At 41.1% G+C, this 13,249-nt stretch overlaps 1 protein-coding gene across 3 annotated transcripts in view; it reads right to left on the bottom strand.

The window, feature by feature from the left end:
• The window catches only part of phactr3b (phosphatase and actin regulator 3b), a 66,238-nt gene that overhangs the window by 26,287 nt on the left and 26,702 nt on the right, over positions 1-13,249 (bottom strand). For all 3 annotated transcript variants that reach the window (XM_037781925.1, XM_037781908.1, XM_037781918.1), the window contains exons 2-8: positions 13,085-13,243; positions 12,902-12,976; positions 12,636-12,776; positions 11,020-11,247; positions 10,731-10,938; positions 8,503-8,693; positions 6,343-6,496 (exon numbers count right to left, since the gene is read on the bottom strand). In XM_037781925.1, the coding sequence (XP_037637853.1) occupies positions 6,343-6,496; positions 8,503-8,693; positions 10,731-10,938; positions 11,020-11,247; positions 12,636-12,776; positions 12,902-12,976; positions 13,085-13,243 (1,156 nt within the window). The remainder of the gene's footprint in view (positions 1-6,342; positions 6,497-8,502; positions 8,694-10,730; positions 10,939-11,019; positions 11,248-12,635; positions 12,777-12,901; positions 12,977-13,084; positions 13,244-13,249) is intronic.

Genomic DNA, 13,249 nt, shown 5'->3' with positions numbered 1-13,249 from the left:
AGATGATAGAAGACAAACTGACTAAAGCTTGTTTTATAATTAAATTACTTTGATTTTCTCAGTGACACCTCTTCGACACCCACTGTGGCACGCTCCAAGAAAAAAAAAAAAATCACATGAGCATCCACTACAAAGTCTCGTATTCATTGCCAGTGGGAGCGTTCGGTTAACAGGCAGACTCTACTGTAAACAGCAGCACATTGTCTTCACTTGATGTCTCCCGAGTGATAGAGATAGATAGATAGATAGATAGTAACTTTATTGATCCCGAGGGAAATTCAAGTTTCCAGCATCTCAGTTCCATAGTGCAAACATATTAGTAAAAAGGCTCAAGTAAGTAGGACAAAGTATATATATATATATACATACATATGTATATATATACATATATACATATATATGCATATATATATTATAATATATATATATATATATAATATTATAATATATATATATATTTATAAAATATATATATTTATAAAATGTACATATTTATAAAATATATATATATTTATAATCATTATATATTCACATATCTGCAGGTCAGAGGTCAAGGGACCCATTTGAAAATGGCCATGCCAGTTTTTCCTCATGGTACCAGTGGATTCTTTAGGTTTATCTAGTGTCATATGATGCCAGTATCTTCGCTTTAGCTTTAAAACTGAGCCCGCTACAACCACCAAAATACCGACTGAGTTAATGCGTGTTTATAATGTTCTCATGATGTAAATATAAACAGATATTACCAAGGTGATGACTTCTGTCCAGTGTCTTTTCTAACAAGCTGAATTCAGTCAAAAAGGCTATTTTTCTAGCTGGTTCAAGTTAATGATGCATTTGAAAATGATAATTAGAAGTTTGTCGGTCGTTTGTCACTAACTGAGAGGAAAAGCTCTTGTTTCAACCCAGACTGGCAGCTGAAAGCAGGTCAACGTCAGATTAAAGCACTCAGTGTGAACATTTCGCTAACAGGCTTCTATCACAGCTGCCTGTTTTAACAAAGGTATGAAAACAACCAAATGTGTTAATCGTCTACAGTTAAAGTACAAACAGCAAGAAAATCTGCTTCAACACTCAATTCACTGTCAAGAGAGCTGCTGTTGTACCGTCCAGCACCAGTGATGATTTTAGACTCTTTTTAGGGGCTCAAGCACACCTAAATGTCATCATGGCAACTCTAAAAAAATAATTATCAAACCCTCTGAGACCCGCAGGATTGCCGGCGTTCCTTGACGACATTACTGTCTGTCTTAACGCTGAGATACTGGTATTTTATGAAACTAGAAAACCTGAGGAATCCCTCAGCTTGGGAAGGAGGCTAAATAACGCTCAAAAGTTAAAGCTTAATTCTGGCGAGGAAAAACTGGCATGGCCATATTCACAGGGGTCCCTTGACCTCTGACCTCCAGATCAGTGAATGAAAATGGGTTCTATGCGTACCCACGAGTCTCCCCTTTACAGACATGCCCACTGTATGATAATCACATGCAGTTTGCGGCAAAAACAATGCATTTGTTATTTTCACCTATTTTAAAATAGTGTGTTTGAATATTTCTGCATACTGGGGTCCCTAAACAGTCTTGGAATTGCATAGATTGGGTATCACTGTGAAGCTGAGTCTCGTGTGAATCTAGTGAATTGAATTGTCACCTGGCGCCACCTTGATGCAAAAAAGGCAGAAATTGGTGCATAAAAAGTTTCCAGAATGCAAAAATTAAGTGTTTGATACTCAAAATGTCCTGAGGGAGGACCCAGAGACCCCCCCGTTTAATGTGTGTTCCCCCCAATGTTGAAACGAACCCTACGCCCTTGACTGCACACGTCATATTCTCATAAGGGGCTGAGCCCCTCTAGAGGTCAGATCCTGGAATCGCCCCTGTCCGGCACCCACACTTGTATCAGAAGGCAGCCATATTGTTTTAGCATAAAGTCACTACTGCCGCATTTCCACCGCATGTTACGGCACGACTCTACTCAACTCAACCCACTCTTTCTTTGGTTTTCCTTTAGCAAAAGTTGTGATAGTACCTGCTACTTATCTTGTACGACCTCGATCGAGGTTCCAGGCGAGCTGAGCCGATACGAGAAGGTGGAGTTAAAACGCCGCAGACCACCAATTGGTCAGAGAGAATTGTCACTAGTGCGACACGGCACATCCTGCACAAATCCGCCATTTCTAAACAGCCAGGCTACTAAGGCTGCAAAATGTATCAAATATTAATCGCGATCACGATATTGATGTTTAAAATGCTCATAGAAAACTCACTTCCATATCAAATTAAAAGCTTCCTAAACTAACAGCCAGCCAGCAGCGGACGATCAGCATGTTCTGCTTCACTTTTGGGAAGTGGTCATGCCGCTGCCTGTGAAAACTTCCCTGAATGTTGCGACTACATTTCAGAGTAGAAGAGTAATATACTGTGTATTACTGGATGAATAATAATTAAACAAAATTGCACTGAATCCAGGTGAAGAAGAACCTTAGTTTAAGTCTGATTTTGATGCAAAGATTTGTGAATTAACAGGAATGCAGCGCAACGTGGAAGTGAAAGCAGTGCTCTGATTATTTAACTGTAAAAGTATTAAAAATATTGCGTTCCTAAAATCAATGAATAATCGTGATCATCATTTTGATCAAAATCGTGCAGCCCTATAAGCCACCGTCAATAACGTCCGCAACTTTTCATTCACTCGACCCAGATTTTAAAAAATGCCGACCATCCCTCCTCCTCCCATCCGGAGCGTTGCATAAGCCCACCAGCACACCCTGCCACTGTATTATTTTCTCACTAAAAAACAAACCTGATTTGACTGTTAATCCTATTAGAGTCACCATAATACCAGCCTATGGCCTTTTACATAACACGACAAATACGATTATGTTCTCTGTTGCATTCCTCCTCTGCTTTTCACAAAATCCTGTTCCACACTCAGAAAAAATCAGACCACTTGACCCAGAAAAGCTGCGTCCACGTTAAAGAGAGGGACGACAACTTGAATTAAACAACCTTTGTTGTGACTATTTAAACTGATTCATAAATAACATTTTCTGCAATTTACCACCTATTACTCGATGCTGCTGTTAACACCGGATTGCATTTTAGACAACATGCATCCAAATGTTGGTTAGAAAAGAGAGAAAGCAACATGCACGGAGGGTTTAAAGATGACACCATGAAGTGTGAGACAGACGCTGATATAATGCATAAAATGCATTGATAGAAAAGTAGTAGTAAAGACCAACAGATGCTTTGTTCCCTTTTTCTTATCCTTACATAACTTACTGCTGAATGCAATGTACTGTACTATACTGGGATTATGTGTGCTAATATTCATCCTCAGAGCTTGAAGTGGAAAAAAATAAGATCCAGTACTTCTCTTATTCACATGTTGGTGTGTGAATCGGCCGGTATCAGCAATCTCTTGCTACTTATTCCTGTTTATTTATTATTTCTTTAAGCATGTTTTACTGTGTCAGTCATAATCAGTAATGTGATTTTATTGATATTTCATTATAATTGGGCTATGCATCTTCTATAGTAGGCCTATAATACTCTTAACTATATTCAAACTGAAACATTATAGGGTTAACGCGGTGTGTTTAGTGTTAATAGATAAAGTGCTTTCCTGTGTTATTTGTAGCCTATAGTCGGGTATCATTCAGGTTTTAGGAGCAGAGCCGTGTCCCGGTCAGGATGCTCCGACATATTATGCAGCAGGATAAAGCGACATATTCTGAAGTTCTACAGTGAATAAAAGGTACTAGGAAATATTGGGTTAGGGGTCCAAGAAAATTTGAAAGTCTTTGACTTAAAACTGTGCAATTTTACATCATTTTGAACCATTATTATAACTAGTTAAATTATTATCTTATTATTTACACATATCACAGCATTCGTCTGCACATTTAATTCTTCTGGAAATGTTTGCCCTAAAAGAGCCGATTCAGAAAACATTTAAATAATGTTTCATTAATTATATTTGTTCACAAATAAAATGAAGTTATGGCGAACTGTTCACTAATTATTTTACAAAAGGGACGTGAAAGACGTGTTGTATTGATAAATTACAGCAGTGTCGTTCTTAACCCCCCACTCCTCCCCCGTGCCGTGCGTTGGATCGTCCAGATGTTCTCCACATTGTTTATGTTCATACGGCTTATGAAGGGGCGGCGCAAAAACTCTGGCGCTGCACCAGAGAACCTGATATGGAGAGGGCAGAAAAGAGTACCGGCAGTTTGTGATAGAAGTGCCGCTACGCAGTAAAATGTAGAAGTGCCGGTAACGGTGAGTACCGGCCCACTTCCAGCACTGTTTATCCTGCATCAATATAATGCAATACAACAGCAGTACAGAATACAGCCTGAATGAACACTTCGTCATTGATTAAAGGCGCCTTGTGGAGTTTTCATTCACGGTTTCTATAACACAGTGTGTGTGTGTGTATCAGAGCTGCAGACCAAAGAACATCTTGGTCGACTGAAATTCTATCTAACCAATCAATTGGTCAATGGGGGGGGCACATTACACTGAGTACACTCTTCCTGGTAGTCCAAATGAATTATATATAAACTTAAAAAGCTATTTGAAGAATACTAAAATATTTATTTTATACTTAAATGATAACAAGCAGCTGTGTGCAGCACTGCTGCCCAATCCAAAACTTCCCCTCGGGACATCAGACAACAACAGACTCAAAGCTGAGCAGCGTGCACCTGCACATTCTCATATGATTCACAAAAATACAACTAGATCTGTTGCGAGGGGGATGCGTGAAGTTATATTTCAAACAAAACAATTAGGCTATTTATTAGACCAAACATATTGAAATATGCCAATTCTGATATGTTCTGACTCAAAAGCCTATCAGGAAGTGATGTGTGGGTGGGTCAGGGTTTTTTAATACCTGCACCCATCTGACCCGTTATGAGAGCCGATCCACACCGCCAGACCCGCAATACATATGCATTAATCAACCACCTGTGTGGACAAGTCACAGATGATGAAGACTGGCACTAACAACGTGAGTCCTACAGGTAAAACACGAGACTCATGTAGGCTGATGTAGTAGTTTAACGTGGGGCAGCTGCTCTACAGGTGCGCTGACCTGTGCTGTAACTGGGCGGAGGCCGTGGAGAACATATTTGTTGATCACTCAAAGCGCTTTACACTACATCAGCGTTCACCCATTCACACACACATTCACACACTGATGGCAGAGGCTGCCAACCTGCCCATCAGGATCTAAAAATTCATTCACACACCGATGGCTGAGCATTCAGGAGACATTTGGCGTTCAGTGTCTTGCTCGAGGACACTTCGACATGTGGACTGGAGGAGCCGGGGATCAAACCATCGACCTTCTGATTGGTGGACGACCCGCTCTACCTCTGAGCCACAGCTGCCTTGTGAGTAGCCTGACTCACTGGATGTAGACTGTGGCTACAAGCCTGCCATTGGCCGTGTATTTAACGCGGCATTCTCCGACCCTAAAATAACTGTGGCAAACAAACGTTTATGATACTTAGAAGTTTTGTTCAGCAAGATAATCTCCACAAATGAACACCACTTTTATGATTTTTGAAGACACGTAAAGACTTCAACATTCACAAGTGGGATATTTATAGATGTATTTTATGACGCAGAACAAAATGTTAAAATCTCTTAAGCTTGTGTTAACAGCAGACCTTATTTCAGGCATCTAGCTAAAAACACAATCAATAAACCCACTGACTTCCAGATGAGGGAACAGGAATTAACTCGTTTCCGGGTTTTAGGACTCATTCCTGCATCACTCTAAACCAGAATGATAAACCAAGAGCCAGACCGTTCTTTAGCGCTGACACAGCACTGTGGATATACTGTAGCTCTGGCTATGCGAGACGAGGTAAACACCAACCAAATTCATCCCGTCCTTCTCACAGTGAGACAGTTTTTGGTCCCATTGTGACTGAACAGAAACCACAACCTGTGTTCTACAAACCAAAGCTTTAACTACATATTCTGTACAGAAGCTCGATGCAGAAGGTCTGTTTTTGCTGCTAAACTCTAAATAAAATGGTCGATAAACTGAGTTTAGGTGGGTTTACCCTCCACTGCATCTCTGCACATACATCACATAATATTCTAAAACTTCTTCCAGCTTAGCAGTGAAAGGCTTTGTGATATGTTTAAGGACTGACTGAGTATTTGTTAGGAGATGGTGGAAGGGAAACACAAGAAGTGTAGACAACAGCGATGTTGAGTGATGAAACAGACATACATGGGGCAGACTGAGGAGGATGTGTGTGTGTGGGGGGGGAGGTGATGGCAGGCTGATCTGGGTCCACACAGAGCGACTCACTTGGCCAGCTTCATCTCGATCTGTTGGCGGATTTCCTGCCGCTCCTGGTCGCTGCGGACGGGGAAGATGTTGCGGTCCTCCAGCTCCTGCTTGCTGGGTCGGTTCCGGAGCTTCACGGCCAGCAGCTCCTTCCTCACCCGCCGCGGGAGGGTCCCTGTTGGTGTCGAGCATAGATTAAGGTCAGTAACCACGCAACGGTTTTACAGCTAAACCCGCTGAACTGATGCCAATCATCCCCTTGGACCTTTTTATGTTTAACTTTGAATCATAAATAGGGCAGCAGCTAACGATTACTTTCATTGTCGATTAATCTGTTGATTCATTTTTCAATCGATCGACTAGTTAGTTAGTTTGAAGTGTTACGATCTGACACCTCCTCTTCTAAAACAGTGTCATCACTTCACCAAGGAGATAAACACATTTCAAGGATTCAAATATGAGTTCAAATCCCCCCCCATGGGGAAGATACAAGAACATACAACTTGAACTAGAGTAGCAACAAACGATTGTTTTCATTGTCGATTAATCTGTCGATTGTTTTCTCGATTAATCGATTTGATTTTTGGTCTATTAAATGTCAGAAAATGGTGAAAAATGTCAATCAGTGTTTCCTCAAAGCCCAAGATGACGTCCTCAAATGTCTTGTTTTGTCCACAACTCAAAGATATTCAGTTTACTGTCACATTTGAGAAGCTGCAATCAGAGAATTTTGACTTTTTTTCCTTAAAAAATGACCCATTGATTATCAAAATAGTTGGCGATTAATCGATTAATCGTTGCGGCTCTAATCGTGGATGAATTAAACGATTCTGTTTAACAAATTTGTTACAGACAAACAGAAAAACAAACTAAGTATTTAGTGGAGGCCCCTGCCTTGAGTCTGTGTGGATACTGTAGGTTTAGACTAGGGCTGTCAAAGTTAACACAATAATAAAGCGTTTACGCAAATTTGTTTTAACGGCACTCATTTTACTCAACACATTAACGCAACTTTCGATTTTGAGGTTGTAGCAGGCTCAATTTTAAAGTTAGAGTGAAGATACTGTATGAAACTAAAAAACGTAAGAAGTCCATTGGCACCAACCATGTCATACTAACTTGTCATAAAGGAGGTTAAATAATGCTCCAATTTGCGCTACAATTTTGGCAAGGAAAAACTGGCATGGCCATTTTCAAAGGGGTCCCTTGACCTCTGACCTCCAGATCAGTGAATGTAAATGGGTTCTATGGGTACCCACGAGTCTCCCCTTTACAGACATGCCCACTTTATGATAATCACATGCAGTTTGGGGCAAGTCATAGTCAAGTCAGCACACTGACACACTGACAGCTGTTGTTGCCTGTTGGGCTGCAGTTTACCATGTTATGATTTGAGCATATTGTTTTATGCTAAATGCAGTACCCTTTGAGGGTTTCTGGACAATATCTGTCATTGTTTTGTGTTGTTCATTGATTTACAATAATAAATCTAGACATACATTTGCAAAAAGCAGCATATTTGTCCACTCCCATGATGATAAGAGTATTAAATACTTGACAAATCTCTTTTTAAGATACATTTTGAATTGATAAAAAATGGGCGATTAATTTGAGATTGATTTTTTACAGTCCTAGTTTAGACATTGCAATTTAAGTAGCCTCGTTAGCAGCACTACATATTTTAGGTTCCACAAAAATCCCCCAAAAAATGTCTTATAAATTTCTAAGACATTCATTCCTTTTGTAAATCTCCTCCACCACACATTCACATTCCTGTCTCTGCAGATATTTGCATCACGTCACCGTCGTGCTGGTGGCGTGCGTGTCTGTCACGTCCATCATAACTCCACAGTCTACCATATTCATGTTCTGTCCCCCCCAGGGTCACAGACATGTTAACCGCAGGCGGCTGTGCACCAATGACCCACATGAACGGCCAAGAATTAGGCCATCAGAGCAGATGTTGACGGGCCACTGAAACTTAACACCGGTAGGTCTGCTGTTCGTCATCTCTGTAAAGCTCCCTGTCATGCTCTCACTGTAAACAAACACCAGCCGAGATTACGCTGCTTCATTATTCACTGACAGCGTGCCCAGATTTTTTTTGGCTTTGTATATTATGAAGCGGCAGATAATGGTAGAGAAAATATTCCACAGCGTGCCTCCAGTCAGCAGACCTACCAGAGATCACAGAATCGTTCCAGCTGTCCTGGTCGTTCAGGTACTCGTCCAGACGCCAGTTCTCTTTGTTCTCATCGGACTCCTTCTTGCTCTCCGACTCCCCGGCTGGCTCCCTCTCTGTGCTGGACGTGCGGGACAGACGGCCATCCATCCGGCGCTTCAGAGAGGAGCGCGCCTCCTTCGTCTGGAAGCTGAGCTCACACATCACAAGACAAGCCTGTCAATCACAACTTCATTATACCACTGAGAACTCTCAGTTCTGATTGGCTGGAAGGTGTGGATTAACTTTAAGTAACCAGACTGTAAAACTGACGGTTATTTGTGTAACCACCGTCAACAACCGAAAAACAGGATGAATATCTTCTCAGTGAGAATCACACAAATGTAATTTCAAATGTGTTTAATATTTGCGTGAATTTGGACGTCCCAAACGGTCGGAGGAAGAAGGAGGACGAGTGGTGATGAGTACATTTCTCTTTAACTAAACTAAACTTGTGGAGATTTTAAAGTCCCAGTGAAACGAAAATTAATGCATCTTTAGCTTGTGTATTATGAATATTCCCCAGTGAAACTGAATATTTGAGCGGTGTACAGTTACAAGAAGGAGTTAAATAAAATCCTTCACATTTGATTGGACCACTAAAAAGTGGGCGGGGCTTAGAATGTAGCGCCATACGGAGCTACAGCCCACACACCACTGATGTCGCTAACAGTTGAGGATTGATTGATGGATGGACATTATGATATTATTGGTTGAAATTGGTTGGTAGCTAACGTAAGCATGCGTCATATTTTGTTTCACAGGAAGAAAAGATGAGAGGATTTTGATATCAAAATACAAAGAATTTTTTGGTAAATTTTTTTTGCATATAATGTTAAATAGTTGCACAATATGACCGTAGAAATGATCTAAAAGGGTTAAAAAAGGTATTTTTCATTTCATCTCGACTTTAAACTCCGAGCCCAGCATTGTGATCCTCTTCCTGTTTAGCTTGATGTTGCCTAGCAACACGAAGAGCAGAAACTCTGAGCACAGGAACCACATTTTATTATGTTTAAAACAGCAAACCGAGATCAAAATTAGTTGCATGTGTAATTTACAACTGATATTTGATTACATAAGGTATTTTATTGTGACAATACCCCCCCAAGTTTATGCGCCACCTATACGCCGTCATCCACTACAGTCATGGAACATACAACTTGACTGAGATGCAGCATGGCTGACTTTCAGAGAGTTTGACAAGCGGTTAAATAGCTCACGGTTGATGCAAAACAAGGACTGACTAATTAATGATCTTAGCTGACCTCAGAAAAGATCAATTATCCCCAAAAACACAATGATCTGAGAACAACCGGTCCAGTTTATAGAGAATAAGAAGCCAACGAGACTGGTACGTTATGAAAGGCAGCTACATTTAGACAAGACGAAGAACCTTGAGTTCTTCTGGTTAAGATGTAAATGTAGAAAATGTAAATCTTCATGAGTTTTCACTGACGCAGTTACACCTGAGAAGCAAAATCCATTTGCTCTTGTTAAAATTTGGTTTTCTGCACAAAAACGGTGAACACAGTAAATAAAAATCTGGGGGTGTCAAGCTAGCTTTAGGGACATTTCTTGAGGCCAAACAAAGGAAGAAAAGCCCCGAGCCTGTATTCACTAACTGCTAAATATGACATTTTGGACTTAAATGAAAGAAGTAAAGATCCTTCACTTTCACTTTTTTTTTTTACTCCTACTCACAAACTTCAAACGCATTTATCAAATGTCTGGAGATTAAAGACGCTTTTAAATTGAAGAGAGCACTTTAAAGTTAGTTAGGAGTAGATCCCGGGTGGTTCTGTGACAAAATATCTTTTACATCAAAATATTTCTATCTATAGAACAATGAATCGATCAATGGTAAAAAAATTGAGAAATTAATTGATAATGAAAATAGTCTGTTTTTGCAGATAGGGTCCAAATTGTCCATATTATGCGCGTGTATACTATGCACAAATGTGGGTTTGGGATTGGATGACTATATTCTGTGAACAGGGCCTTTAAACAGTCTCACAAGGCTATAATTTATTAATGATTAGTTTTTCATTTTGTAAAAGTGAAAACCTGGAAAAGTGTCATACATTGTAGCTCTCATGTGATAAAACCTACGAAATAGAAACTATACAAACTTAATATTCCAGGTACATGTATTAGAAATGCTGCACATGTTGCACCGGAGTCTGACCTGTCCTGTCTGTGTTTGGATGCGAGGGCCCGGTGCAGTTCCTCGATGATGCAGCTAGGGGGCAGCTGCGAGTGCAGCGCCCCGAGGTGGGGGGACCCAGTGGGTGTGGAGATCCTGCCTCTCAACAGGGAGCCGTGACAGTCTTTGGGAAGAGTGAAGTTCCTGGGTAAGGTTGCTGGGGACTTCTTAACCGGCACCGAAGGAGCACCTGGGAAAGAAAAATCATCAACGTGAGACACTGCTGCAAAACCAGCAGGGTTTCACATCAGGGTTGACCTGGTGAACTCACAGTCCAGGCTGCCTAGTCTGGTGAGAGGTTTGACCGGCGGTTTGGGGGGAGGAGAGGTGGCGGCTCGTCCGGCCAGGACCGCCGTCGCCTCCTGTTTCACTTCAACGGCCTCCACCTTCCCCATTGGCTGCTCATCGCCGGGGTCGCTCAGCGAGGTGCTTTCGTCTTCTCCATCTTCGCTCTGACTGGCATCTCCCACCGTCTTCGAATCCTCAGTCACATCTTGTACTGAAATGAAACATCAGCAATGGTGATGCAAAGGTTTGGTTTGTTTAGGAAGTCTCTGTCTCCACCTAGTGGACACTCAGACACATGAAGCTGCACCAGGTTAGATTTTCATGTAACAGTTTAGCCGTTTTAATCAACCGGAATGACCCATTTTATTACTAATAATCAATCATTTTATCAGCTTGAATCACTAACAGGAACCACAATAAAAAAAGAGTATCATATCTTTGTAAAGCACTCTGTAACCTGTGTTTAAAAATGTGCTATATAAATTAAGTTTCACTTACTTACTTACTTACTTGATTTACAACAATTAAAACTAAAAGACAAATTAGAAAACTTTAAATTTTAAAAGGGGAAATTCAAGGGTTTATTGATGGACTGCCTGAGAAATAAAAGCCCGGAGGATTCCCTGACGAGAACAATATAATGTATAGCATCAATTGAAGTAACAAGCTATGCAACCCTTTTTTTGTATTTACACACCTTGTTGCTTTACTTGAGATTTTTATTTTAGTTATTTTAATCATTTTCCTTTTTAAAAAATATGTTCCTTTGATTGTTTGGTGTGTGTACACACAATAGATAATGTACATACTAGTCAACTGATTAAAATTTTGAATCGTGATTAATCATGTGATTGTCCATAGTTAATTGCGATTGATCACAAAATAATTGCACATTTTTTAAATGTTCATACCTTATTGGGAGATTTGTCAAGTATGTAATACTCTTGTCAACATGGGAGTGGACAAATATGCTTATTTATGCAAATGTATGTATATATTTATTATTGTAAATCAATGAACAACACAAAACAATGACAGATATTGTCCAGAAACCCTCACAGGTACTGCATTTAGCATAAAACAATATGCTCAAATCATAACATGGCAAACTGTAGCCCAACAGGCAACAACAGCTGTCAGTGTGTCAGTGTGCTGACTTGACTATGACTTGCCCCAAACTGCATGTGATTATCATAAAGTGGGCATGTCTGTAAAGGGGAGACTCGTGGGTACCCATAGAACCCATTTACATTCACTGATCTGGAGGTCAGAGGTCAAAGGACCCCTTTGAAAATGGTCATGACAGTTTCTAAGCTAGTATGAAATGGTTGGTACCAATGGATTCTTTAGGTTTTTCTAGTTCCATATGATACCACTATCTTCACTCTAGCTTTAAAACTGAGCCCGCTGCAACCTAAAAATCACGAGTTGCATTAACACGTTATTATCGTGTTAACTTTGACAGCATTACTTTTTCTACTTCTTTGTACTGTCAGGTTGTGTAACGCAGCTTTAACCCTTGAACATAAACAACATCCTGCCTCGTGCACTTGTATATTTTCTGAATGTGTTCTCTCAGACCACTGTACTGTACTCTACCTGTTGAGGCCTCTAAATCGCTGCCCAGGTCTTCACTGGTGCTGGCCAGCGGCGCCACGGGCTCCTCGTCTCTGTCCTCAGCGTCAGACTGAGTCGGGGTGTCTGGATCTTCGCCGTTACCCCCACAAGCAAGATCCGACTCTGCGTACAGTGGACGAAGGACAAGAATGAGAGTCTGCGTAGTTAGGCACCATGTGGCTAAACAAGTGAACTGTGTGATCAGCCTGGAGTCATATGTGTGTGTGTGTTCATCTCTCATTTTGCACCTGTCTCCGTCTCCCCGGGGTTCCTCCTGACGAGGTCATCTCTCTTCTGTCGTACAGCTGCCTTCTTCTCCACCGCTAAACAACACAAACATTTATGAAACTGGTCCAGATTGCACGAGAAAAAAGCATGTGAAGCAGCCTGTGTGTTCCCAAAGCAGCCAGCGTACAGTACATCACACTCACCTCCAGACGGCTTCAGCTTCTCGTTTTTCTTTTTCCTCCACTTCCAGGGCTTAAAGATGCGTCCCAGGCTGGCCAGCTTGCTGTTGCGGCGGACTGGAGGCGTGCGGACCCCTGTGACCAGGCAACCCGAATGTAGCGCCCTCTGCTGGTCCATCACATCTACAA

This window comes from Sebastes umbrosus, chromosome 1, assembly GCF_015220745.1.
Source record: "Sebastes umbrosus isolate fSebUmb1 chromosome 1, fSebUmb1.pri, whole genome shotgun sequence".
Lineage (NCBI taxonomy): Eukaryota > Metazoa > Chordata > Actinopteri > Perciformes > Sebastidae > Sebastes > Sebastes umbrosus.
This window is presented reverse-complemented; position numbering and strand designations above follow the sequence as displayed.